At 49.0% G+C, this 25,527-nt stretch overlaps 1 protein-coding gene across 1 annotated transcript in view; it reads right to left on the reverse strand.

Moving 5' to 3' along the window:
* RBM19 (RNA binding motif protein 19) overlaps positions 1 to 25,527 on the reverse strand; it is a 71,102-nt gene that overhangs the window by 32,206 nt on the left and 13,369 nt on the right. The window contains exons 17-21 of the mRNA XM_052796216.1: positions 24,978 to 25,126; positions 23,613 to 23,673; positions 21,787 to 21,866; positions 21,291 to 21,346; positions 19,703 to 19,819 (exon numbers count right to left, since the gene is read on the reverse strand). Coding sequence (XP_052652176.1) covers positions 19,703 to 19,819; positions 21,291 to 21,346; positions 21,787 to 21,866; positions 23,613 to 23,673; positions 24,978 to 25,126 — 463 coding nt within the window. The remainder of the gene's footprint in view (positions 1 to 19,702; positions 19,820 to 21,290; positions 21,347 to 21,786; positions 21,867 to 23,612; positions 23,674 to 24,977; positions 25,127 to 25,527) is intronic.

A 25,527-nucleotide genomic window follows, 5' to 3' on the forward strand; every position in this document is an offset into this window, starting at 1 on the left:
GCAGCCGGCAGCGATGCTGGGCAGCGATGCTGGGGAGCAAAGCGGGGACCCCAGGCTCCTTTTCAGCCTCAGTTTCCCCATACGGGTGACTCTGCAAAGCCGCATCTCTCCCGTTTTTCCAGCTCACCACCCGCAAAGCCACGGTTGCTTTCTACCAACCTCACGTGGACATACAAGGCTTCGATCAATCCATGAAGGTAGCGGAGGGCCTTGTCATTTTAAAAAAAGGCAGCGCAACGCGAACATCTTCGGTACAAGAAAGCAAGCAAAAGCCCCATGGCAAAAGCAGCAGAAAAGCTAGAAGTCCTGCAAAAGGGTGACCTGGCCTTGCAAGAAAGAGAAGTCACCCAGGGACTTCTCTTTGATGGGAGAACTGGGGCCAGAGAAAGGCACACGAGAAGCACGTTGCTCTGTGGGCCGTGGCGATGGGACACGTGGTGTCCAGCCTGGGTGGCCGTCCCCTCCCTGTCCCACGTGAAGACTCTCTGATGTATCGTAGAGAGGAATTTTCCACCTTTCCACCACTACAGCACAAATAACACCTTTCCCTTTTTCTCAGGCTTGATTTCCACTAGACTCGTAAGAAATCAACACCAGTCAGATTTCCACTTTGCGTCCCCCCGAATTTGGCTGGAAGCGACCGACGCTTTCCAAAAGCAGCCCTGCCCGTGGCAGGGGAATGGAGAGCGGGATGAGTCCCCAGGCATGAGTCCCCCAGGATGCGCCCAGCATGAACGGCACCATTCGACATCTCTGGGATGCTCTCTCGCGAACACGTCTAATTACATCCAGACGGCGCTTTCGGCACACCTGCCGCAGCAACTGTTTATCTTGCTGACGACTTAAAGAGCATCATTTGCGAAGTTTGCTAGGAAGGAAAGCCAATTAGCATGTCGCCGGCTAGGCACAAAGATCCTCTTGCTTTATCTCCGCCACGGCTGCTCGGCAGAGGACCCTTTGGTGCTAATTTCCTCCCGCTGCCCCCGCCACGTCTCTTCTGGAAATACACAGCCATGCTTTCTCCCAGAAAAGACCCAAAAGCAAAGCGGGGGGGTTGTGAAGGGAGGGGGCAGTGGTGGCGAGCCGGCCCAAGCTGCCAAACCTGCCTGTACCGGGAGATGTTGAGAGGCAGCGGGGCAGAGCCGTGCTCGAAGGAGGAGAGCCCAAGGTCCAGGGGCGAGGGGGACTGTTGCAATAAGCGTGGCAGAGGGTCTTGCAAACAAAGTGCGTGTTTTTTCTCTTTTTTTTAAAACCGTGAATCTGGGGAAGAGGCGGGCACCGTGCCCGTGGCAGAATAAAGCGATGCTTTGCCACAAATACGTGCCAAAAAAATCATCCTGGTAGACACAGTGGCCAAGGTGATGCGGTCTGGGAGCAGAAGGGAGACTGCAAAGCTCCCGCGTCCCCGTCCCTATGCCACCCTCCCACATTCCCCTCTCCAGCCACCACACTGGCCTGGCACATCTGCCCCAGCCCACCGTCGCGGCTCAGTCCCCCCCACCGCACCCCCTGCCCAGGCTTTGCAGTCCTCATCGATCTCTCCTCCTTCATCCCCATCATCCAGCCGGTTCAGGATTCCTCTGTCCCAGCTAAAGGCTGCGCCGCGACTCTCCTCTCTTCCACCTGCAAGTCTTTGCCTCTCCTACCCCTCCTTGTCGGCTCAGCGCCCGTCTCTCACCGGAGACCACCAGTTGATTCATTTACCCATGCTGTTGATTTAAGTTTCGCTGCGGTGTCTCCCTGACATGCCCCCCACGCTCCCCGGAATAACGGCGGCACTGGTCCCAGCTCCAGCACGCAAAGGAAGCCCACGAGATCCACCTAAAAACCAGCCCTAGAGAAGCTAGTCTGGCTTTTGGATTGCCCTCGCTCCCCGTCTCTTCCGCATGCAGAAAACTAAGCAAAGTTTAGCCTTTTTTGGATTTATCGAATTTTGGACCAGATCTCCAAAAGATATTCAGATGCTCGGTATCACAAATACTGCCAGTGCCAGAGACTATATGGATGTAGATGTGCCTCTTCCAAGGAGCTGTGAATCTACCCACAAGACTCCTGCTAACATCAAGTCCCATTTTTGTGGAGGGCTCAGTCAGCAGCAGCCTTCCTTGGAGCTTGCGGTGAAGCAGGATCAGAAACGCGACAGCTTGGTCCCAGACCAACAGGCAGCCAAGGGACCTTCCCTCTCCTCAAGATGCAAGACCAGAAGGCAGTGGCTGTTTCCCGTTGCTTAAATGGCTTGTTTAAAAACGTAGCAAAACATTTTACCCCTCCTTGATTTATTTTCCTTAACAGTTGCTTATGAGGGACCTTATCAAAAGCTTTCTGAAATTCCAAGTAAATTAGTCATTAGGCAGGTTTTCAGAACAGTAATTAGGCCACTCCATGCCCCTGATGTATTATTTACCTGAGAAGATATACATAATTAGGGCTCTTCTTTATAACTGGTATTACACGCACTAAATTCTACTCCAGTCTATCGTGTAATTACGCAATTAGGCTGCATGCTAAACAGAAAGAAACCAATTCTGAAAACCAAGCAAAAAGAAAAAAAAAGAACAACAGTAATTATTATTTTTTAAATCCTCCATCACCAGCACAGCAGCAGGTCTTAAAATTTTAATATCCCTCCACTTAAGTCATTTTTAAACAGGTGCCACAACCAGGTTTGGTTTCTTAATTTTGCCGCATTTAATCCTACTTTGCGAGGTTTTAACGTCGTGCGAGAGATTCAGTTCCTTAAAGAGATTTGCTTTAAAGGCTAATGTTGAAAGGGGCCTTTCCCTTCCCCAGTCGGCACAGATTTGCCGTGCCGGTGGAAGCGGCAACGCATTGTCTTGCGGCCTCCCTTCGCCGCTCCTCAGCTCCCCGCTCCTCCCAAACGATGATTATTTTTCAACAGCTTCCCGGCTTGCAGCTGGCAGAGGCAGACAGGTACAGTTGCTATGGTACGACCGTCACAGTAATTTAGCCCTACGGTGCTGGCTCCCGCGCCTGAATTTAACGGGGCAGCGTGGCAAAAAGAAAGGTGGGGAGCGCCGGGGGGGATGAGCACCAGCCATCGAGCGTCTACGGCAGGAGATGCTAATGTGCAGAAAACCACCGAGCGGTCTCCGTCTGCCTTTCGGACAGAGTCACGGACCCGGTCATATCCCGATTTGTTCCTGCCTTCGTCGTGGCCCGACTGCAAAGCGAGATCTCGGCTCTTCCGCGGGTCCCTTCCTACTTGTGCCTGCTCGTGGGGCATTGCGCAAGCAGAGTCACGTCTGTCCTGCCTTTGTTTCCTGGTCCTTGCTGATGGAGGAGTGGGTGCCATCGGGTCTAACGTAGGGCGGGGAGTTTTTTTAATCTACCGATTGTTATATATCTCTTTTAGAGTTGGCGAGATCCAAGAAAAACACCCGGGGCTCGCTGAGCATGCTGACACCCCCCAGAGAAGATACCTGCATATTATCCGCATTTATTTTCATGCTTTAAAGACTCAGATGATTCATTACTTAATTAAAGCATGAACAGATTTCCTTCCAAAACTTTACATCTCAACACTCAGAATTTCCAAGCCGGTTCCCGAGGCACAGGAGAAGGTGCAGAGCTGGCATGGGGAACACCATAAGTGTTAGGAAGCCCCGGGCTTAAACAGCTCTGTTGGACTTGCATTGAACTCTGAAAGACAGCTGGGGCTTCAAAGTTGTCTGCTGGTCCCAAAGAGTGTGAGCTGGTGACTCAGAGGACTTAAAGATAACTGCTGTTGGACATGTGTGACTGAAGAGGTCATGTGAAACCAGTAGAGACGTCAAAAATCCCACTCCAGTATTATTTAGGTTTTGCTGCTGCTTCCCTCCTCTTTTGCCGTCTTACAGAGAGGTGAGCTCTGTTCCCAGCCCTGGTCACCGCAGGACTCTTCTCCCCTCTGCTGCCACGTGCCAGCCCTGCCGAGGCTCCGCCTGGGCTCTGGCCACTCTCAAGTTCTGTGATTTCACCTAACCAAGAGCCTTCTTCTTGATGCTACTGTAATTTTTTTGTTTGTTTGTTTCCTGGGGGAAACAAAAGACATTCAAGTATAGTGCAGAAAGCACCAGCTCTATCAGGACAACTGAAAGAGGACTTCTCTTGAGCCTTGCCCAGCCTCCCATCACATCCACCTCCAAGGACAATGCCAGGACCAAACCACAGTTTCCGACACCCCCCCTCCCACGGTGGCTCTCACCGAGATGTACAAACGACCGCAGTCACGACCCTTATATCCCAAACCTCATGAAATCTCACTCCTTGCACGGACTTCAATGAGAGCCTCCGACGCTCGCAAAGCCTTTCGCAGAGCTTGCGCTCATAAGCCACAATTCTCCCCGCACGCAGCACCTTGCAGGACCAGGGCTTAGGAGCCACCAAGTCACAGCAGTAATCACCAGCGGGTCAGGATTTCAAAGGAACCCGCAGCTTCAACAGTGCTGAGATTTGGGGATTTATCTCTCCTGGGCTCTTTTGAAAATCCTGATCAGAGTGCAGCTCCGGTCAAAAATAAGTTATGCTAAAAATAGCGCTCACGGGAGGGCCTGGTACAAATCTCTGCTCCTCTAGGATTCTTATGAGTCAGCTCGTTTCAAAGACAAGAGGAAATTTGTACAACTAGCAAAGCAGTAAACACAGAAGGGAGATTTAGCCATGGCTCGTGGGCCCCCAAGGTGTACCTAGGGCATCCTTGGGAGAAACCAGCCTTGCTGTAAGATACTGGCTGCATCAACAGTCGAAGAAAAAAAAAAAATAATCTCAGATTCAATTGTAGAACCTCCTGCACTGAGCTGGAAGAGAATAAATATAGAAGCAACGAGATATTTATAGGCAGACAGCTATTTTAACACAGCTCTGCTTTAAAGAGAATCCTTATTTAAGTCTTGTCCCTGTAAAGCTGCAGGATGACTTAGAAAAATAACCAGATTAATTATTTTCATCAGGAGAACAGAGAAACGCGTAGGGAAGATCAAATGCATGCAAATGCATTAAGAATGCAGGAGCTTGAGTGAAGTGCTTCTGTTCTGGTGACTCAAATACAATAAGGATGGTGAGATCTCCTGAGTGCAGGCTAGTCTCCGAAGAGCCCAGCCCAACCACATCTGAAGTCTGCCAGGGATCAGAACAAGATAAAGCATTAAAAACAGGCACACGTCAGCTCGTTGGCGAGGCAGGCTGGGAGGCACCATGCCATCGTGCTCCCCTGACCGGCACCGTCCTCTCCGGAGGCTCGACCAACAGCAAAACATTAGATTTTCCCGTTGTACTGTAAAAGCAACGTGAGCAGAGGAATATTTCTAGACATACTGTATTTACTCTGATAACTGTCCAATTCACCCACCCCGTCGCCAAAATTGGAGGTGCGGCTGTTACCCAAGCTATACTGGTTGCTTTCTTCTTGCTCCTGGCATGCCCTGTCCTTTGGTCGCCCTTTCCCAACCTGCAACAACTACAACACCTGCTAAAGCTCAGAGGCTCCTTTATGCAGTGGGACGCATCTTTACGGGTCACTTGGAAAACTCTCGGAAGACAGGAGGACAGGGAGCGATCGCATGGTGCAAGCATTATCTGAGCCATCATGGGATTCAACGATCACGTCTCTATTTCTGCAGAAAGCTCGTTGCTCTCCACCCACTGGTCTCAGAAAGCGCTTGCAATGACTGGATGAAGAGGAGAGAGATTTGTACCACTGCAAACAGCAAAGAGCGGCAGAGCCCGGGATGGAAGTTGACAACTCCAGCTGATCTACCCGTGGGACTTTCTGGGCAAAGAAAACCGCAGTGGAAGTAACTGCTTGTTGGGTTTGGGTTTTTTTTCTTTGCTTATTTATGTCTTAGCATGGAAGAGCATTACAGAAGCAGCAGGGCTGCACTGCAGTAACAGCGCGATTGAGTTGAAAAGCAGGAGCGTGTGTGTGTCCACGCGTAGGGAAGCTGAATTCCACACGCTGCCCCGGGCCAGGCACACGCATCCCACCACCGCAGCAGAGGCAGATGCTCCCCGTGGGGATGGACCTTTGCAAGGCACGGAGCGAGCCACCGCCGGGCATTCACCACCTCCTCGACGGAGGGAGATGTCCCAGAGGTGGGGACATGCCTCCCCATACTGTCCTTGCCTAGCATCTCACTGTATCAGTATGCAAACACCAGCAGTCGTGAACCCTGCCGATGCAACCTTGCTAATTTAATAAATGGACTTCGACGAGGCTAAGTGTCTGCTTCAGCGCTCCCCATCCCCCTGCCCCAGCCCTGCCCACCCCCTCCCAGCTTAAAGCCTCTTCAATAAAATAAATTAAACCACCCAACAAAAACACACAGCCTGAGTGTTTTACAGCTCTGCTCTCTGGTGGGAGTCAGAAAAATACAGAAGAGGGCACGGAGCCGGGCAGGACAGTTCAAAGGCAGCGCTGAGCGGTGCATCTGCGCCGTGGGGTGCGAGCTCTCCCCTTTATCCTCCTTCTGCTGTTCCCCCCAAACCTTCTGGAAAGCTCATCACAACACCCTGGGTGTTCACAATCGATTGCGGGCAAGAATAGATGCTTGCACCTTGCCGGCAGATGCCGTTAGGACAGCGTGGCAGCCGCAGGCCTGCTGAGAAGGCGAACGCGAGGTAGAAACGAGGGGCTACAGAGGAGGAAGAGAAACCACGTTCTTCTGCATCCGCTGGCGACGCCTGCGCCAGCTGACCTGAACGAGCTGTAATGCACGTATGGATGCCGGGAGGAAAAAAGAGAGGCAATGACACATCTGAAAATAACCTGCCAGGGCCGACTGGGGTCCAAAAGGGCTGGAGTTTGCCCTCAGAGGAGGCATTTCCAACAGCTTTTGACCACTGGCTGCCTGGGCAGACGCCCAGCTTGCAGGGAGCTGGAGGAAGAGCAGGGACCTCATTTCTCCATGCTGTAAGGCTTCCAGGCCAGGGGCTTTCAACAGAAGGTCCTAATTTTTAGAGGCAAAACAGATAGGTACAGCTCTGCGAGCAAGCTGCCATGCCCATATTGGAGTTGAAGGATTAAATGAGATGGGAGCAGGTAACCACTCCCCCAAAAGAGATGCTCTGCTTGAATAAGAGGCACTTGCCAAATTACAAGCGTTCCTCTGATTCTTGCACCGATATCAAGCAACAGGGCTCAGGAAACCACCTCCCACCATCACCTGCCTGCCTCTGAAGGGCCACAACATCCCACGTACCTCCCAGAAGCAACATCTCTGCTTCAAGTGGAAGATCCCTGACACAGGAAAGAGTAAAAGCTGATGCTAAGAAGCATCACTGCGGGCTGGTCACATCCAACGTGCGGGATGACAGCCAGCTGCTAGAAGCAGTGCTTTAGTCCTGCAAAAGGCAGTTCAAAGAGTTTTCCTGCCAGCACTCACTGCTTGTAAGGTCAACACAAAGGTGGGGGAACACACTGCACCACAGAGATGTCCATGTCCCCAAGGGATGTGCCTATGTAGGATGAGCCTGCTTGCGGTTCACACATCAGAGGATGGCCTTTTCGAGAAAGAGGGGACCTCAGAAAGGAATTAGAGCCAGAAAAGCATGAGCAGAGTTGATTAAAGAAATGGAGTAATGCCTAGATTCATAGATTCTCTAATGTTTCATAAGCATTAGAAAGCGTTGATAATGCCCAGCACTCAGCTGGAGGTACCAGAGGCTGCTGCTGGCACAGGATTTGCTGCTCCCGTCCTCCACTTCCACGGGTCCAGGGCTCTGTGGGCATGAGAGCCACAGGTCCCTTGGGGCTCATGGGACTCCTCTTCCCACACAAGCAGGTAACCCCCCTCCCAAGGTTTATTGCAAAGCTTTTTAGTCTCAGATAGCATGGGCCATCAGCTTTCTGCTGTAGGGAGAGAGCTGAGCTTTTTAACGTCCTGTTTCCTTCTCAACTCCGCAAACACAGGGAGACCCGAGCTGCTGCTGCTGCACTTTGCCAAGTGCTGCAAGAAGCGTGGCTATAGGGTGCACGATGAGAGAAAAGGGAGGGAGATGATCCCTTCAGCCCCAACCCACAGAAAAATACAGGAGCACACGTGGAAAAAAGCTGTGACACCTTCTAGAGATAAGAGTAACAAAAATTGCCCGGGACAGAGCAGAATCCCTGCTGCTGGAAAGCCTTACAGAGGGAGCAAGCTCCCAGCCAGGATGGGCTTGGGAGCACCGAGCCTGCATGGAAGCTGTCAGAGTCCCAGTCCTACCTCGTGTGATGGCAAGAAGTCCCTGCAGAGGTGACAGCAGCGAGCAAACAGCCGAAAAGGGGGAGAAATGAGAGAGGTGGCAACAGCAGCTGGGGAAACAATCTTTGCAGGCAGAGCCAGGCTGCGCTCGCTTGCGTTAAAAAAAAAGAAAAAAGGGAGGCAACTGGTTAAAGACCAACTTTTAAGCAGCATCCCTGCTGTCCACAGGTAGGGCAGGGCAGGTTGGCAGCTCCCCTCCCTCCCTCCTCGAGACTTCCCTGCTGCAGCAGACCTAATTTCATGGGGTTTTTGCACAAGCAGCGGGGTGGAAAATGATCGTCGGGAGGCAGCGCATGGCGAAGCACCCCCCCCCATTCCCCAGATCCCCCTGCAAGGTGAGCAGCCCCAGCCTGGTCCCGCTGGGTCGGTACTGCAGCAAGGAAAGAGGCTACCAATGAGCTTTCCAAATCACAGCCGTGGTGCGGAGCGGGGGGGGACCCGCGCTCCCCCCATCCCCGTCACCCTCCTGGATGCTGACGAGAGAGACAGCGCAGTCCTGCGTGACAGCGTGAAATTAATATGATTTTGGGGGAAGTTGGCAGTGAGTAATGAGCATCTGAAATACCTCGTCTCCACCCCCCCACCACCCCGAACTCTTTTAACCCTTCGGCTGCTAGCACGCTAGCAGGATCAAAGGGTGGGAAGAGCAAGACCCAGGTTAAAGAGAACCAAAGAGGGGGTCACGCAGCCCACCTGACAACTGCATTTGCAGGGCAAGTTTTGGCACAAATCCCAACGGTGCTGCTTGCAATCAGGGCCAGCCCGCCGAGGTGCCGAGATGCCGAGATCAGCGCTCCTGGGCTTAGAAACGTCATCGCTGCTGCCTTTCCAAGTCAGGCTCCACAGGAGATGTCAACCCCCCCCCCCCCAAAAAAAAAAAAACGGGGGGCTGAAGAGGGGACCAAGCCTGTCCTCCCAACATCCTTGGGCAAGTCCCAGAAGGCCACCCACGAGGGGGAAAGCCTGATGTGCGCAGACCACCGATGGGCAGCCCCTCTGCTAACAAGCAGGTCTGTGAGAAGCAGAACAAAGGAGATGGCTCTCCCAAGGTCAGCTTCTCTGGTATCTAATAAAATGAGAACTTGGCTCAGAAAAAATGTCCCATCTTCAAGGGCAGCTTATGTGAACTCCTGGATGTCTAATAAGGGTCAATCCCATAACACCACATTCCTGGGAAGACAAGCCTCGAGAGCTTTCTCCTATGCTTAATTGCACCAAGGTCTCAAATTTAAGATCTCCTCTCCTCTGCCAGATGCCTGGAAGTGGTCAGGATACTGCTGGGGGAGGAAGAAAGGCAGGTGAGAAGACAGACGGTCAGCCTGATCTGCCTTAAGTTTGGTTTCTTCAGGAAAAGCAACGCGTGGGCAGGAACACAGACAGAAATGCTCGTGGTGTCACCAGCTGCAGAAGCCAACACGGTTCAAACACCTTTGGTAGGGGGTCTGCCCCAGGGGAGGTAACAGGCCGTGCAACGAAAGGTCCTTAATTGTAACCATGTCCCAAGGCTTAAAATCCACTGGATTGGAAGAGGTAGAAATGCTGTAGCAGGCTTGAGGTTAAAAAAAAAAAAATAACAACGCAAACAGAGACGCAAATAAAGGACACGATGTCATCCTGAGGAGAAAACTGTGATTCATTAGAGGCTTGTTCAGGACCTTCTCATGAAGTGAGACTGAAAAATACCCACACGTACATGCTAGCGAGAGACAGGAAGGTGGATGGGTCAATGTCACGGTGCAAGAAGTCTAGTTAAGAAATGCAACAAAAAGAAGAATTTTAAGATCAAGAGAATAATAAAACTTGATTGCTCCTTGACTTAAAGGCTAAGACACAAGCTCAAAAGCGAGTCCAGTGTCATTTTAAAGTCATAGATTCTGCAACCCCCTGGCTGCCAGCCCCCTAATTAGCCTGAGTGGCCAAGGGACAATTTTGAAAATGAACAAGAACCAGCTACAACCTAAGGCAAACCCCCCCGCCCCTGCTTTTTCTTCCTTATATATAGATGCACCCATACTCTTAACCATTCAGACAAAAGGAGACCTTATAATACAAACAGCACTGAGTGGGTTATTTACAGGAGACAGCAGCTCCTATAGGCTTTGTTTCTTGCTTCCTATGGAGGAGAAAAAGCCCACGTGTACACGCACACGTGTGCCAGTTCCACTCGGCACAGAAAAATGGCAAAAACCCCAAAGCAAAATCCCAGAGTTACATTTGAGTAAGACATTTCAAAAGCAACCCCTTCCCCATCTCTCTCCACCTCCCTGAGCCCCTCCGCGCTGATGAGCAACGGAGTCTGTGCGTAAAACTAATTAAGTTCCATCGGGAGGTTCGGCTTGGTGCCCTGGTGAGAGATGCTTCGGCAGGAGTCAGAAGGAAGCAGCCTAGAAACTCCTTTCATTTGCATTGGACAACTGGACTGCGCAAAAGCAGGCAGCCGAAAACTCCTCAGCAGAGGTTTTGGGCGAGCAGAAAAGGGGACTTATGGGTATGGAGTACGTGGAGTGCAGAAGAGGGGAAAAAATTATAAAAATCAAGTATTGCAATGAATATTCAAGACAGGGAAAGAGATGTGCTGAAAAATCTTCCTTCTGCTCTTGGGAAGATCCACCTTTTAAAGCAACCCTGCCAAGATAACACAGAGTTAAACATTTCCTTATCTATGTTAAACACCTTTATGATTCAAACTGAAAAACAGCTGAAAACCTATTTCACTCTCCCCCACCCCATGGCTCACTTTGGATAGTCAAATCGCAGTGGCCAGTTACACTTCTGGTCTCCGAATATCAACCCGACATTGCTGTGTTTGGGTTTCCAGCCCATACGGAAAAGGCTTCAAGAAGGACCAGAAAAACCCCAATAGATGTTTAATTTATGCTTTTTGGAGATAGTAAGAGAAAAAAACCAGCCCAGCAGATTCCTGTATTCTCATCCAGAGCTCTCAGCTCACGAGGCTGGTGCACGTACCCGCAAGCTGCTGCCCAGAAAAGCACCTGCACCCTGCGTTTCCCTGTGCACCGCTCCCAGGCACCTGCAATTTGGACATGGGACCACACAAGGATTAGTAAATCCCCGGCGCTAAGCTGGGCTGTGAGGATGCACCTGAGGTAGGCTGTGCGGGAGAACAAGGTCGCACACGATCCAAAGACATCAGGAGAGCAGATGGCATGGGGTGGTCAGGGGGTCCAACCTAAGGGGGCAAGACTTAAATCCTCCAACAGCCCCCAGCAAAGGGGGAAAATGGGGTGATAACAGAGACCAAGGGCAGGAGGAGAGCCAGGTTATGCGGTACGATCACAGGGGAGACCACAGCAGCCCAACACAACAGCACTGCAGCCAGGACCTGTTGTAAAACACCAGCCCTGAGTCTGCTGGAAGGCTGCAAGGAGGAGACGCTGCCAGGGACACTGGAAGCAGGGGAAAACGTAATGGCAAAGAAACTCCATCTTCCCCTCGCAAATCGAAAAAATACTGAAAGCCACCAGTGGGGCAGAGCTCCTCAGCCAGGAAGGAGGGAGCAATCAACCAAGCAGCTTCCTAACCACGCCAAAGAAAACGCATCCAAAGATGCATTTTTTGCAAGCGCCTTCAAATTATGTGGGCAGACAGGGCCCGCACAGCAGGCGGGTGAGAGGGGCAGAGCTGCACCAGGGCGGACAGCTTCAATCCAGAGCAGCATCCTGCAGCCCCCCACGCCAGACACACTCCTCCTCAGATGCTCAGGAGCCCAACACACAGACCTCGCATTCTAATTGAAAGCTGAAATCCAGCATTAACACGAAGTGCCACATCATCTGCTGGCATCTTGGGAAGCTGCTTGCATTTATATCTCCTGAGGATGTCGCCTTAAACCAGGTCACTGATGCTTCTGCCAATGCACGCAGCCCTGCAGTGCTCCGGGCATGGGTTTGCACCATGGTTTTGGGAAGCCACACGTTATTATCCCTAGGGATGGACTGAAACAGGGCAAAAGCACCGGTGGCACGGGAATCCACCTGTATGCTGAGGACACCAGAGCACATACACGCACCTACGCGTGCGCTCGGATGCAAACCACCACGTCATCGAGTGCCTGTAACCTCGGGGTACTCAATGGCCTGGAGCAGGAGCCTGGGGATGGCTTTGGAGATCTCAAAGGATGTGTCACTTTTTTAAACCACCCATTTGTTTCCTGGAGAACACAATACAGCGATCCCACGCAACACCAAACCAAACTCGGAGGCACCATTACTGCTGTCAGCGCTCAAATGTGTAACGAGACGTGTTCCAGTTCTTGCTCCTAAAACTGTTTTTGACAGGTTTCCACCTGAACGCGTGCCTCTCAGCAAGATACATGTTCCGTGGTCCTTTCATGTCGTGGCACCTATGTCCCAATTCACAGGGGAAGCCAGAAATCTGGGATCCAACACCAAACCAACGGCTGGGTGCAGACTGCCCACCGATGCTAGCTGCTTCCCCGGGGTCTTTCTGCTTGTACAAGGCTCATTTTTGGGCATCCTCTTCATTCACAGGCTTGCAAGCATAGTACCCTGGGACGAGCAAGGTGTGAATATTCCAGAAGAGCTGGCAGCTCAGTTCTGCGCAAATACCTTCTGGCATGGCACAGCCCCGCTGCTGAAGCATCTGAGCATTTAATATATTTATCCTACCAGTCCTTCTCAGGAGTTGTGTCCATTCTCCGAGGCACCTAAGCCCCAATCCACAAAGGTCTTTAAGTGAGTGATCAATACTGGCCTGAGTAACAGGAGCAAAGAATTGAGCAAGGTATCCAGACTGGACCAGCCTTTCTCCTCTCATCTGCAGACTGCTCCAGTACAGGATTTTGTTCATCTGACACACACATGGAGCAACAAGGGAGTTTGCTGGGCCACAGGCACCAGATTGTGGAAGACCAAGAAGCTCTTCCCTCAGCAGAAGCAGCCTCCTGGGGAGAAGGGGTGATATGTTGCTCTGGGGAACATCTCTGTATTCACTGATAACAGAGCTGAAACTATTCGCTTTAAACCAGTAACTACACGGAGGTAGGACAAGATACATTTAGCTGGCAGGCTTTGCTCATCACCTAAACAGCCAGCCCCTTCTCCGAGTCCTTCAGACTGGATCTAGCTGCAGACTGACAGTTGGGCCATCATGATAAAATGACTCAAAAATGCAGCTTAATCTGTTCATGGTTCTAACCCAGATGAACAGGGCATGAACCCAACAGTGGTTTCTACCACAAGGAAGGGTTGATGATCTGCTCCACACCCTTCCAAAGAGTACTACAAGCCCAGCACACCCAATGCCTGCGCATCTAGCAACTTTGCCGTGTCTCCTCCCGCCCCTCAAACAACATTCTCAGTATCTTATCTATGTCAATTTAATTTTGTTTTGGTTGCAAAGGGCTGAGAGCTTAATAAATAGGAAGCTTTATAGTCCTATGAATCACAGTCGTGTTTGCAACGCACATGCCCTTACCTAGACTCTGTAGGGTGCTGGGGGGAGTTTCCAGCTGTTGAACAGCGGAGAAATATCTGCTCTTTGGCTTTTCACAGGAGGCTGCGGGACACACTGGGGGACATCACTCCTAGCGAGGCGCTAAGCAAGCGATTCAGCCAGCAGGAGACATCTGACCTAGGACAGATCTGCTGATGTGGCAGGATGGCAGAAGGAACAGGCAGACCAGGAGAATCACTGAGCCTGTCCCACCGTCTCCAGACCAGACCTCCAGCACGGGCTCAGCAGCTCCTGGGGCTTCTCCCCAACATCCCTCCCACCCACCAGCTTCATCTCCCCCGGCTGCAGTCGCGCAGCCCCTGCCCCAGCCCCAGCAGACTCTTACACCACGAGGAGGTGCTCACTGCGACTTCTGCAGCTCTCCCCACATTCACGGGCCATCCAACAGTACGGGAAGAAAAGTTGTAAGCAGCAATGGATTTCGAAACATTTCTAGCACAACATCTAGGGTTTTAAAAGCAAAAGCATCACTCAGGGTAATCTGACATTAGACTGTTCAGCAAGCGATGCTTGCAGCACTGTGCTTCCTAGGGCTGTTTGCACTGAATATTCTAATTAATATTGCCCAGCACTTGCTTAACAAACTCACATGTTTATGAAGGGACTAATTTTTTTCCTCCTCTGCCTTTCAGTAGCAAAGATTTCCACGGCTTCAACAGCGCAACGTTACTCTGGGAAGGAGAAATTGTCTTCAGTCATGTAGACTCCATTACTGGGAGAAAGGTGTGAACAGCAAGCATGTCTGGCAGACGGATTCATTATACCACCGTGTCCTTTATAATGGGAAATGAAAAGCCCATTCTGATAACTACACTTTATTATAATAGGTCAGAAGAAGTGAAAGGCATCATCTTATAAAATTAACTTCATAAAGACTGCCTTTAAAAAAAAAAAAAAAATCTCTGCCAGTTTATCCACTGTATCTTTCTTCAGAGATTTTTCTTCTTCTAGAAGAGACATGACTCCAAAGTCTTGTCCCGCTGGCTGTCTTCACTTTTACCCTCTATCAGAGGGAATAGATCTGTTTCTTCCTAATCAGTCCCAGGCACTTGTTTTGCCAGATGCAATAAATGCCATGTCTTTGTCAAGACCGAGAAAATAGTCAGCAAAGGAGTTAAAATTAAAAGAGACACCCACCCCCAAAGGTCTTCACAAGAAGCAGCATTACTTTCTTTATAGGAAAGTCAGAATATGGAGATAAATGCACCCGATAACCTGTTCCGTGCTCTGGCATACCTTTCAATTGCTTTTTCTGCTAGCTGCTTCTTTAGTCAAACTAAAGTCCAGTCTCTCAACTGATAATAATTTTGTGATTTAACAGCTTTACGCAACGTGCTTGATGGCAGCTCCTACAAGTGAAAGGCAAGGGATGGCCAGACGGACAATAAAACACTTTCCACACTCATAGCGCTGGCACCTGATCCCGCTCTGAATTTTGAGGGTTAATGTCTATTGCAACTAACTGGCAGGGGAGGGCTAGAAGTGACGGTCATTGCAATTTTAGGAGAATTTATAGATACAGACCCAATAATAAGTTCTCCGATATATTTTGCAAAGAAAATAGGAAACAATGCCAGCCCCAATACCTGCTACTTAAGATGCAACTCTAATAACTGCATCCTTCAGTGGTACAAGCATCAGTTATGTCAAATTCTAGGCAGACTCTCAACAGTATCTATCCCTCAGGTTGCATTTGATTGGGTAGAAATCTTTTAAGAAGTCTTTTTCTAAATCTAATCATTCCCCCTTTGGGGAAAATAAAACATACATCTCCTTGAAACATTATATGCCAACTGCAAAACAGTGTTATTTTTAATATTCATGAAAGTTGGTGCAGATAGGGCGAAAGAGGATGGAAGAGGATGCTATGAAACAAATAGTTAATTGAAACTTCCAATGAAGGCTGCATGGACCTAATGTGATAGATTTTAAAGGAGCCCAATTTTCAGAAATTGCCAGAGCTTCAATCTGTGAAAATGTGGCCTTTCACAGATCTCCAATTCAGCTTGCCACATCTAAAGTTCCTTTTGAAAAAAAGTCTTGCCATAAAAGCCCCCCAATTTGGTAGCAAAAATTAGCAGCCTTCATGGGATATCAATCCCTTTGTCTCTCTTCCCCTAACCATGGCTCTTTGGAAAGAACTAAGGACCATTTGTCTTTTGTTATTTTTCCAGGTAGTAAAGATAAGAGTGGAATCTAATAAAGAACAAAAATGGGGGGGAAAAAAAAAAAAAACATACCCACAAAAGCTAAATCTTCACACCTATCCCAAAAGCAGCCCCTATAATTGAAAAGCATTTCTCCCTCTGAAGAAAATAACACCTATCGGGTCTCAAAAAAAAAAAAAATTAAAAAAAAAATAAATAAAATCCCTTGACGGTGCAAGAGAGGCCAACACCTCCAGCAGAAGATGGTAGGACACACTCTGACCCAGTGCCACACACCCCAGCAAAGCCATCGGGTCTGGTGTGGAAGGTGGGCAGCACCTAAGGCTCACAGAGCCCTGCAACAAGACATTTATTTTACGGGCGGAGGACTTTAGCTCTTAACCAGAGCATTCATGCCTCCTGTACAGAGAAAATTAAGCACTACCTTTCTCCAGCCCAAGAATTAGAACTCGATATCCCCCAACTCCAAAATTAAAAGAAACGCATTTGCTTTGAATCTCCCGCAAACTATGAGCTCGGGGAAAAGTCAATTTGAATTTTACACCCGCTCACAGACCTTTCCCGAGGGACTGCCTGGCCTCCTTCCTCCCAGGGATCCACCTCGCTGCCGGGAATGGGCAGGAAGAAACTCCTGGGGAACACGGTTCCCCAAATCTGCTGATGCTCATGACGCAGAAGACACGTGCGGTCATGCAGTGGGAAGCATGTGTGTCACCAGCTACTTCCAAGCCACAGTGAGGTCCAGCCCCAAGGACGGCGCAGAGCCTTTTCCCCTGCACAGATCGCTCGAAGCAGCTGGGGACGGGCAACAGCAAGGGAGGGCACACAGAAGAGAGCCACCGTCTACCTTCGGCTGCTCTAAGAACACAAATGGTGGTGTCTAAGCATTTAAGTGATGGATCCATAAAGAACGATATTAAAAAGACAACCAGGGCAGGATTTCCTGAACAACCACTGCTGAGCAGCACAGGTACAGCAGCTTTCAAAATTCGCTATTCCAAACATCCAACTCCCTTGTTTTTCTGTTCCACCATTAACACCTACTGCAGGTCCATTTGAAAAGGAAGACACAGCTCCTTGACAAAGCTCCAAACATGGAAATATTTGTTTGGGGAAAAAAATATATATATTATGCAAATATGTATTTCCAAATATATATGTATTTATCTGGGGCGACATATACACACACACACACACAGAGAGAGAGAGAGAGTGTGTGTGTGTGTATTTATTTATTAATTTGTCTCCTGCCCAGGCAACTGAGAGAAGAAAAAAAGCAAGCACAGAAAGAAGCAGGTTGGGAGACATCATCAGCTGCAGGGCTGGAAAGTGGCTTTTGAGCATGTGAAACAATAGAAGGGACGCTCGCTCCGCAAAGCCTCCCAACCATCCGCAGGCCCAGGGCTGCTGCCCTGCATGGCAATGCCCGGCGACATGGCCCGGTGGTCCCCAGGCTGGCAGTCCCTTGCTGTCCCCAGGCTGGCGGTCCCCAGCACGGTGGTCCCCAGCCAACCTTTCCTGGGCAGGCTAAGAGTGCCCCCTGCAGCCCTGCCGTCCGTGCCGCCTCCGCTGCCAAGCAATTGTTCACGATTGCAAATAAATAAATAACGAAATACAAATAAGACAGGTTCCTAAATGCAGAAAGAGCTAAAAGCTCCAGAGCGAAGGCATCTGATTTAAAACCGGAAAAAAAAAAAAAAAAAAGGCAATCTAGGAGGATGAAGTGTTTAGTAGCGCTCCGTCATGCCTGGTTTTAGCCGCTCTGAAGCGAAGGAGGGATGGCAGGGGTGGAGGGAGGATTGTGGGTCCCCCCCCAAGCCGTTGGCTTTTGTTTTGAGGATAAAAAACACATCTCTGACTATCCTAGGTAAATGAAAAGGATGTTCACGCATCGCTCCGAGAGCGCTGTCAACAGCACACGCGGCTAGAAGCTGCATGTTCCTTGCAATATTAATCAGACTGCTCCTCTACCCCTCCTCTCCACAGCACTAAGGTGCTAGACAAGACAGGAGGAAAAAAACATGCCAAAAAACCCCCCAGTCTCTGCGGGGCTTGTCTATCCTCGTGATATACATAAGCCTCCCAGCTCCTTGAACTTAACCCAGGGCCCTAGAAGGCAAATAGATCTCCCTGGTTTTGTTTGCTCCAGCTTTACAAAGGTCATGTCTGTAGCCACACAGCGTTGGGTTTTAAATTAGCAGTGCCCCACGTGCTAAGAAAACTCAGCACAGTGACTTGGAAGTCCAGGGGTTTTTTGCCCTGTTTCAGCAGGGCCTCTCAGTGCAGTGTTGAAGCAAAAGCATCCAAGCTGCACGGCACAAGCAAGAAAAACCTTTTGCTCTTCTGCAGGGATCTTTACATTGTGCCTACCATCACCCTTCCAGGAACGTGCGTCCAAGAGCCAAGCCACGGTCTGCGTTCAGTTAAATCCCCAGAGCCCACTGCAAAACAGTGTTCTGACATACGGCTTTCCTCGCCACCTTACACCTTGCAAGGAAAGAGCCTACCAGCCATGTGGGAACCACTGTCCTTACCTGTGGTCAAGCCAGGAGAACATCACACACTAATAAAGTAGGTAGAATTCACTGTACATAGGGAAACGCGTAGTTTCTCCTGCAACGAACAAATCACTGCCCCGTGGCTCCTTGCAAGGCAGTTTTCACTGCATGGTCTGGGGAGGTTTCAAAGGGTTAAGTGATTGCTCAACTCGGTCCCTTTGGAAAGAAATGCCACAGCCCTGACCAGATGAAAGCGCCCGTCTTCTGCTTAGACAGACCCACACAGAAAAGCCACCTCCTAACACAGTACTCCACCGTGCCCTGCAGATGTGAGCTATCACCCTTATTTTGCAGATAGGAAAAACTGACAGGCAGAGCTGGACAGATTCCCCCAAATTCCTTCCGCAAGCCAGCAGCAGAGCAGGGACCACAGCCTCGATCAACGAGCAAGACTCTCTTTCTGAAAGCAGAAAGATGCTGCATGCTGTATTTTACAAAGTTTCACCTCTTTTCCAGGATGCATTACAAGGCTTAATGAGTCACTGCACAAAAGGCTGAGGATACAAAGAAAACAGAGATCAGCCAGCACACAGAAGAATGCAGGCTGGGATCCTAAAATCCCTATTCAACGCTCAGTGCTATCCCAGGCAGGTCTCACGGCTGACAAGGTATTTCTTACAGGAGAAGGTATTACAGGCAGCATAGTCCCACATCCTTACAGACACAGGGCTGCCAACCGCGGGGCAACACCCCACCGACTATGCGAGGCACACACAGTGAAACACTCGTGGGAGGGAAAGCAAGATCTAAGTGCTCCCTCCACGACGGGAAGGAGCTACACCATCATGTGGGCAAGACAGATGGAGGAGGGAGCCAGCCCCAGCTAAAACCTTTCATGCCAGCTGTCTGCAGGTGTGCCGAGCATCAGGAAAGCTGCTGCACGCCTTTCAGGCAAGATGAAAAAAAAAAAAATATCCAACACTATGTCATTTACTCGACAGGCAGGGAGATCTCCAAGCTCCGCGGATGTCTGCTGCATGATGGTGGGCCACTGGGTCTGACAGCTCACAGCGGCTCCAGCCAAAACACTGGATTATGTGATCTCTGTCTCACCAGAAGAATTTCTATACTGGTATAACCTGCCAAACCGTTCGCATTTACAGTCAGTAAAAGGTTCGTTTTCTTCCACAAAGAGAACAAAACTCATAATATTTACAATCCAATAGCAAGATCTGGTATGAAAATCATACCAGCTCCAGCCCGGAGCACTCCGCAGACCCAACAGAAAGCGCTTTCCTACCTGAAGAGTTCCCTGATTTCCCTGACGGTGGCCTGGAATGGGATGTTTCGGACCAAGATCTTGGAAGTCTTCTGCTTCTTGACGGTTTGTTTTTTTCGGGACGATTTCACAGCAGGCCTATGAAGTCAACAGAAAGGGCAGGTAAGGTGCAGCAAAACACCCATCACATTCTGGCTGCTTCAAAATTAAGAATGCAGAATAATTAGCCAGCTAGCAACCATCGACATCCTCACTGGCATCTTACTGGCGACAATGGAAACGTCATACAGTACACCGAGAAGGAATGAATTTCAGTGATTTAAATCCTACCTCTGAAAATCAAACTGTCCAGCTTGCTGACTGCAACCTCAACTGAGGTTAAGCAGCTGGCCTGGACTCACGTTTGCCACTAACTTTTGTTTTGACATCAAATCTTGCCCATTCAATTGTCAGGAGAATGTACCATTTGATACATTAAAAAAAAAATAGCTTAATGTAAGCTAATTTTGATTCTTTTTCTTACTGGCTTAGAAAATAGCAAATGAAATTTTTTTAATAGATTATTATTTTTTTAACTTCAGAATTGTATTGCATTTGGACAAGATAAGGATTTACCTAATACAAAACACAGCAGCTTATTTCATAAAGCAAAGCATTCTGCATTGTAGGGTGGATACCTACTGAAGGGATTTTAAAAATCAAAATGGATGAAAACGGTTTATAAAAGAATTGAAATACAAAGTGCAGACAGGAAGCTGTCAGACTGCTTCTGGTCCCCAGGGATCAGATTTTCAAAAAATTTGGACACTTAAGAGATACCTCCACCGGTAGGGTTTCCAAAATGCCTAACGGACAGTTTTCAGGTGCCAACATTCACCTTCAAACATCTGGATTAATTTTCAACTTTGCACTTAGAAGGTTCTGTACTGAATAAAAACTAGGAAGAAAACCCTAAAAAGCAGGACTCAAACTCCAACTAAATTCATCCCCAAGTAACCATCTCCTCTGCACCTGAATGCCCAAACAAAAGAAGTTGAATCCAAATTTTTTTTCAAGCAAGAAAGAAACCTGTATTTGTCTTGATTTGATCAGAATCAGCAGCAGAACATTATTCTTAAGGTCCTGTTCTCCCTGATGAACTAGGGTAAAAGATTTCATTACCTAAAGAATATTGGTCTTCAAGAACTCCTTAAATCCACTGGAACTTGGGCTATCAGTTGATTTTGCAATGCTGACCGAACTGTCACCAAAGCAGAGGTTTTAGAGGAGCCTTTTCCTTGCGTGTGGAAGAAAACTCAAGTGCCCGGTTCTCACTTTGGGCTCATTTTTGGGGTCCTGCTACTGCACGCTGCTCAGGGATTTTAAGTGGAAATATGTCATTTAGTGAGTGAACACCTTTGCATCAGCTATTCATAATTTCTTTTTTCTTTTCAAGTAAGACTGACTAAAGTGACTCTGAGTAAAGCACAACAAAGGCTGATGTGTTCAACAGTCAGAGCACTACTGATCACATCCCTCATGATGCTGAAATGCTAGGTAGGAAGTGAAGAACTGAGCATTACTGCAGCTTAAATATAACCATGTTACAGAGGTGAGACATAAGCTTTACCTGATAGCTCTCTCCGAGATTTTCACTTCCAGCTTATGGCCATCTACAGAGCAGCCCTAGAAGTTAAAACAAAGAAACAACAACAGGGAAAAAAAAAAAAAAAAATCAAAGTCACAACAGCTTCCAAGCTTCCAGGATACAAGCACAGCATTTCACATCTTGCTCTTTCCCACATAGTCCTCCCCTTCTCCCTGCCAAAGTTTTTCTCTGTTGACCACCGCTCATGCGAGGCAAGGCTTCTGGTATGAGGTTGGAGACAGCTTGTCTGACTGAAGCAGCAGCCAACATCCCTGATCTCGCTGTCCATCAACCTCAGCTCTGCCACTAAACTGGCAAAGACGAGTCACTTCACTGCTCTGGGCTATGGTTTTCTCTACCTCTGGACTGCAAACTCTTCAAGGCAAGGACTGTCTTATTATTTGTTCTGGGATGAGCCAAGGATGTCTTTGCCCACCATCTCTGGAAAGAAATCCGGACTGACAATGCTTAAGCTTACCTGGAGCCGGCGCAGGGCCTTCTGGGCACTCTCTGGCTTCTTGTACTCCACAAATCCAAAGCCCATTGAAAGCAAAGTGCCTGTCAGAAGAGAAAGGGGACTCATTGAGCTAGCAGGGAACAGTGACAATATTAAGCAGGAGATTTAAAAACAAATCAGGAGCAAGCACTGATTGCCAAAACTGGGGGGACAGAAACTAATACTCCAGGCAAAGGGCCAGCCTGCCCATGCCCTGACTCTCATGCTCCTCATTAGCACCCGTTACTGACTTGTTTTGAGCAAGATGCCGCTCTAGAACAGCTTGTTTTGGTGCCGATGTCAAAGAGGAGATAACTGACGTTGCATGCAAAACAGGTTTTTTGCTTTGCATAATTTCAGTGCAACCTCCTTAAATAAAACACTAAGTCCTACAAAACAACCGACAGTCATGGTCAGGCTAAGTGATCCCATTATGGATAAGCAAACATTTGTTTATACACAGGACTTTTTCCTCATGACTGAAATGAGACCTTCATTTGGAAAATTTGCCAACTACCCAGAAATGAGTGTGACTTTTGTTGCAGGATAGCGATATCCAGGTTGCAGTCTGGTCCCCAGAGGAGACGCTTCTAACCTGCGACCCCTTCAGAAATTCATTTGGCCAACACTTGACAAGCAGTCAGTTACTGACCACTGCTGGGAGCCGAGCATTTGAGATCTGTTTCAGTTTGGACTGCCACGTGCTGTATTTCCCATCATCACAAAGTGCGAGCCCCGTGTTTCATTTAAGAGACAAAACGCCTTTGAGGTCTGCAAGGCACAAAAGGAGCAAGCACTTCTATAAACCTGGGCAGGCAGCTGCCCGTTCCACACCAAAGGAGGAGACACCTATTCCACCTCCCCGCACAGCAAAGGTTTGCGGCACCTACGGTCACACCATGCTTCGGAGGAACACGCTGACCGGTGCAAGAGCCATAATTAAGGCTAGGTGAGGAAAGGAAAAATCCGCAAGCAAAAACATAACGCCCAGTTTCCAACTTCAACACCTCAATGGTAGCAGAGTGTAGAGTGACAGAAGGAGGTTGCTTTGGTAGGTGGTAAGAGATCAGCCTAGACTCAAACGTCGCTGTCTGGTCATGAGCATGCCTACAGCCAGACATGTGAGCAGCACTGTAGAGTTCGCTTAATTTCTTTTTCTTTCAGTGGATCCAAGTTTTCGAGTATTCCATGCAAGAGGAGCCCTGTTAAGGCAAAATCCCGTAAAGCCATGCAACTCCCTAGCCTAAAATCCGGGAAGAAGACATAGCCCATCTAGCCAGTGCTTGCCTTAAGCAAACTCTTCCCTGTCCAACGGCCCAGAAAGCGAGCACAGTCAATGCAACAGGCATAACCGCTCGTCCCCACAGCCTGCTGGGTTCGAAGCTGGCAGGCAGAAGGCAAACGAAGCCCACTCAGCACAGTACTCAGCCAGGCATCCTTGAAGATCCCGGCCGTTATCGCAGATAAAGCATGTCATGCGCAGGTTTAATCATCGTGGGGCACCGGTTCCTTTCAACTTGCATCCCGCTCTCTTCTGTGATCCTGAAGGAGTTGGCTTCTCTATCTCAAGATCTCAAGAGAAGGCCACGTCTCCACAAATACCATAATTGAGCTTAACCTTCTAGACTGAACCCCGGGGTATTTTTGGTTGCTGCTTTCAGCCATTTCAACAGGCACACTTCTAGAAATATTAAGGATTTCGCCAACAAGAACACAAATGCTCAGCCAGATGAATGCTAAAGCAATGCCACACCTGAGCCCTCAGCAACCAGACAAGGGAAGGAATTGAACAGCAACATCTAGAGTACCTGCTTTGTCTTTCTTCTTGGATATTGTGCAGCTCTTCACAGCTCCCACTTTGGAGAACGTCTGCAAGGAATTTGGACACGTGATTCAGTTCCCTTTGTCACAGGCTTGCAACTCGAGTGACAACGTGGCCCTCTTCCAGAGCCAGGAGCACACGCTCACAGGCCCACCTCCCCCCAGCGCACACCTGACAAGCAGTCAGTGCAGCTGTATCTTATAAAATTATTTCTGTACAAATACACACACGCACAGAGACTTTTGAAGAATTCAATACACGCGTTCCCAGAAATCCTCCACCACTCCTGAGAAACAGCGCAGAGAGATGGGATGGCTCTGGAGGAACACTATGGATTACAAAATGCCCTCAGCCAGGGAGGGACCTTAGGGGTGGGTGACTCCTGTGATGCCCCTAGATCACAGCTCTTTCTGAAGACACGAAGGAGGGGCTGGAGGGTAGCGGGGGCTGCAAACCATCTATTCAACTCCCTTGTAAAACTGCAGCCAGAAGGCAGAAAAAGAAGACAGGACAAGCCCCGGTCCTCCTCTGAAGATTTACATTTGTCCCCAGACCCAACTGGACCAGGATCTCTACATAGTACCACAGTCCCAAGGTAGAGGATCACGGGCCCAGGACCGACTGACATTGCGCCAGCGTTCTTGGGCCATGAAATGTGGCATTTCACAAGGCTATAAAAAGTGGCAGAGATGAGAACTCCCAGTTGCTTTTCCCTATTTCGCTATTAACATCCCGCATGGCTTTAGAAATGCTACGATCTCTCCCAAGTGCTTTGCTGAGGTAAAGCAATACAGACAGCTCAATGTTGGCAGAAGCTTAGATGAAAAGCACATCTCAGCGATACCATCATCTATTTATTGCCTTAACACACAAAGCAGTATCACAGCTGCAAAAGTGCTTGTCCCAAGGAGAAGCATTACAGAAAGCACAGGAAATGCAGAGAATGATGAGTCTTAGAAGATTTCGTACTGCCTCCACCTGTCCTGAGGTGGAATTAAACCCCACCAAAACATTTCAGATACATTTGTCTTAACTGATGCCTGAAACCCCAAAGCAGAGGTTCCTAGTCCCAGTACAATCCAGTGCTCCCTCATCTCCCGTTAGGTCATACTGGCTGCAACTTAACTCCTTTAAACACTTTATCCTTAGCACAACAGGCGGAGAACAGCTTGCTTGCCCCTTGCCTTCTGCAGCAGAGTAGAGCCCTTTCTTCTAACTCGTGCTGGGAGTGGGGGCTTTAGTCCATCAGGCATCTCAGTCTGGCCCTCAACCACACATTAACCGTCTCCTGCTCCATCTGAACAGATCGTGCTAAGCAAAACCCTGTCCCCTCTCCTCGCTTACGGCTCACCTCCTTCAGCGTGTCTTCCGTGGTGGCAAAGTTCAGGTTTTTGATGAACAAGGTACACCCAGGAATGCTTTCTTCTTCCTCCTCCTCCTCTTCTTCTTCCTCCTCTTCCTCCTGTGCTGCTGTTTCCTCTGAGCCCATTATAGCTTCATCTGAAACAAAAAGAATAAACCCAACTCTAAGATGTAACAAAGCCAAATTTGGGGGGAACTTGCCCACTACCCCAGCTAACAGTTTCTACTGCAGCAGAAACAGGCCACTTCTCTATTGGCTCTTTGTGGGTGGACATAGACTGATGCAAGCTCAACATACAGTATGTGAACACATCCCCATGAAAACTAAAATATTGCCTATACTTTGAGCGTAGAAACTCCACAAACCTGCTTCCCCAGCACTCGGACACCCTCACACCAAACCCAGCCAGACATCTGCTGAACTAGGCAAGGGCCCCAAATTTGCTTGAGCATCCTTCTGTGCTGCTCTGAAACCTCATCTCTTGCCAATATGTATCCACAGGATGTGAAATGAGAACTTTCCCATCAGCATGTGAAGG

This window comes from Harpia harpyja, chromosome 9 (genome assembly GCF_026419915.1).
Source record: "Harpia harpyja isolate bHarHar1 chromosome 9, bHarHar1 primary haplotype, whole genome shotgun sequence".
NCBI lineage: Eukaryota > Metazoa > Chordata > Aves > Accipitriformes > Accipitridae > Harpia > Harpia harpyja.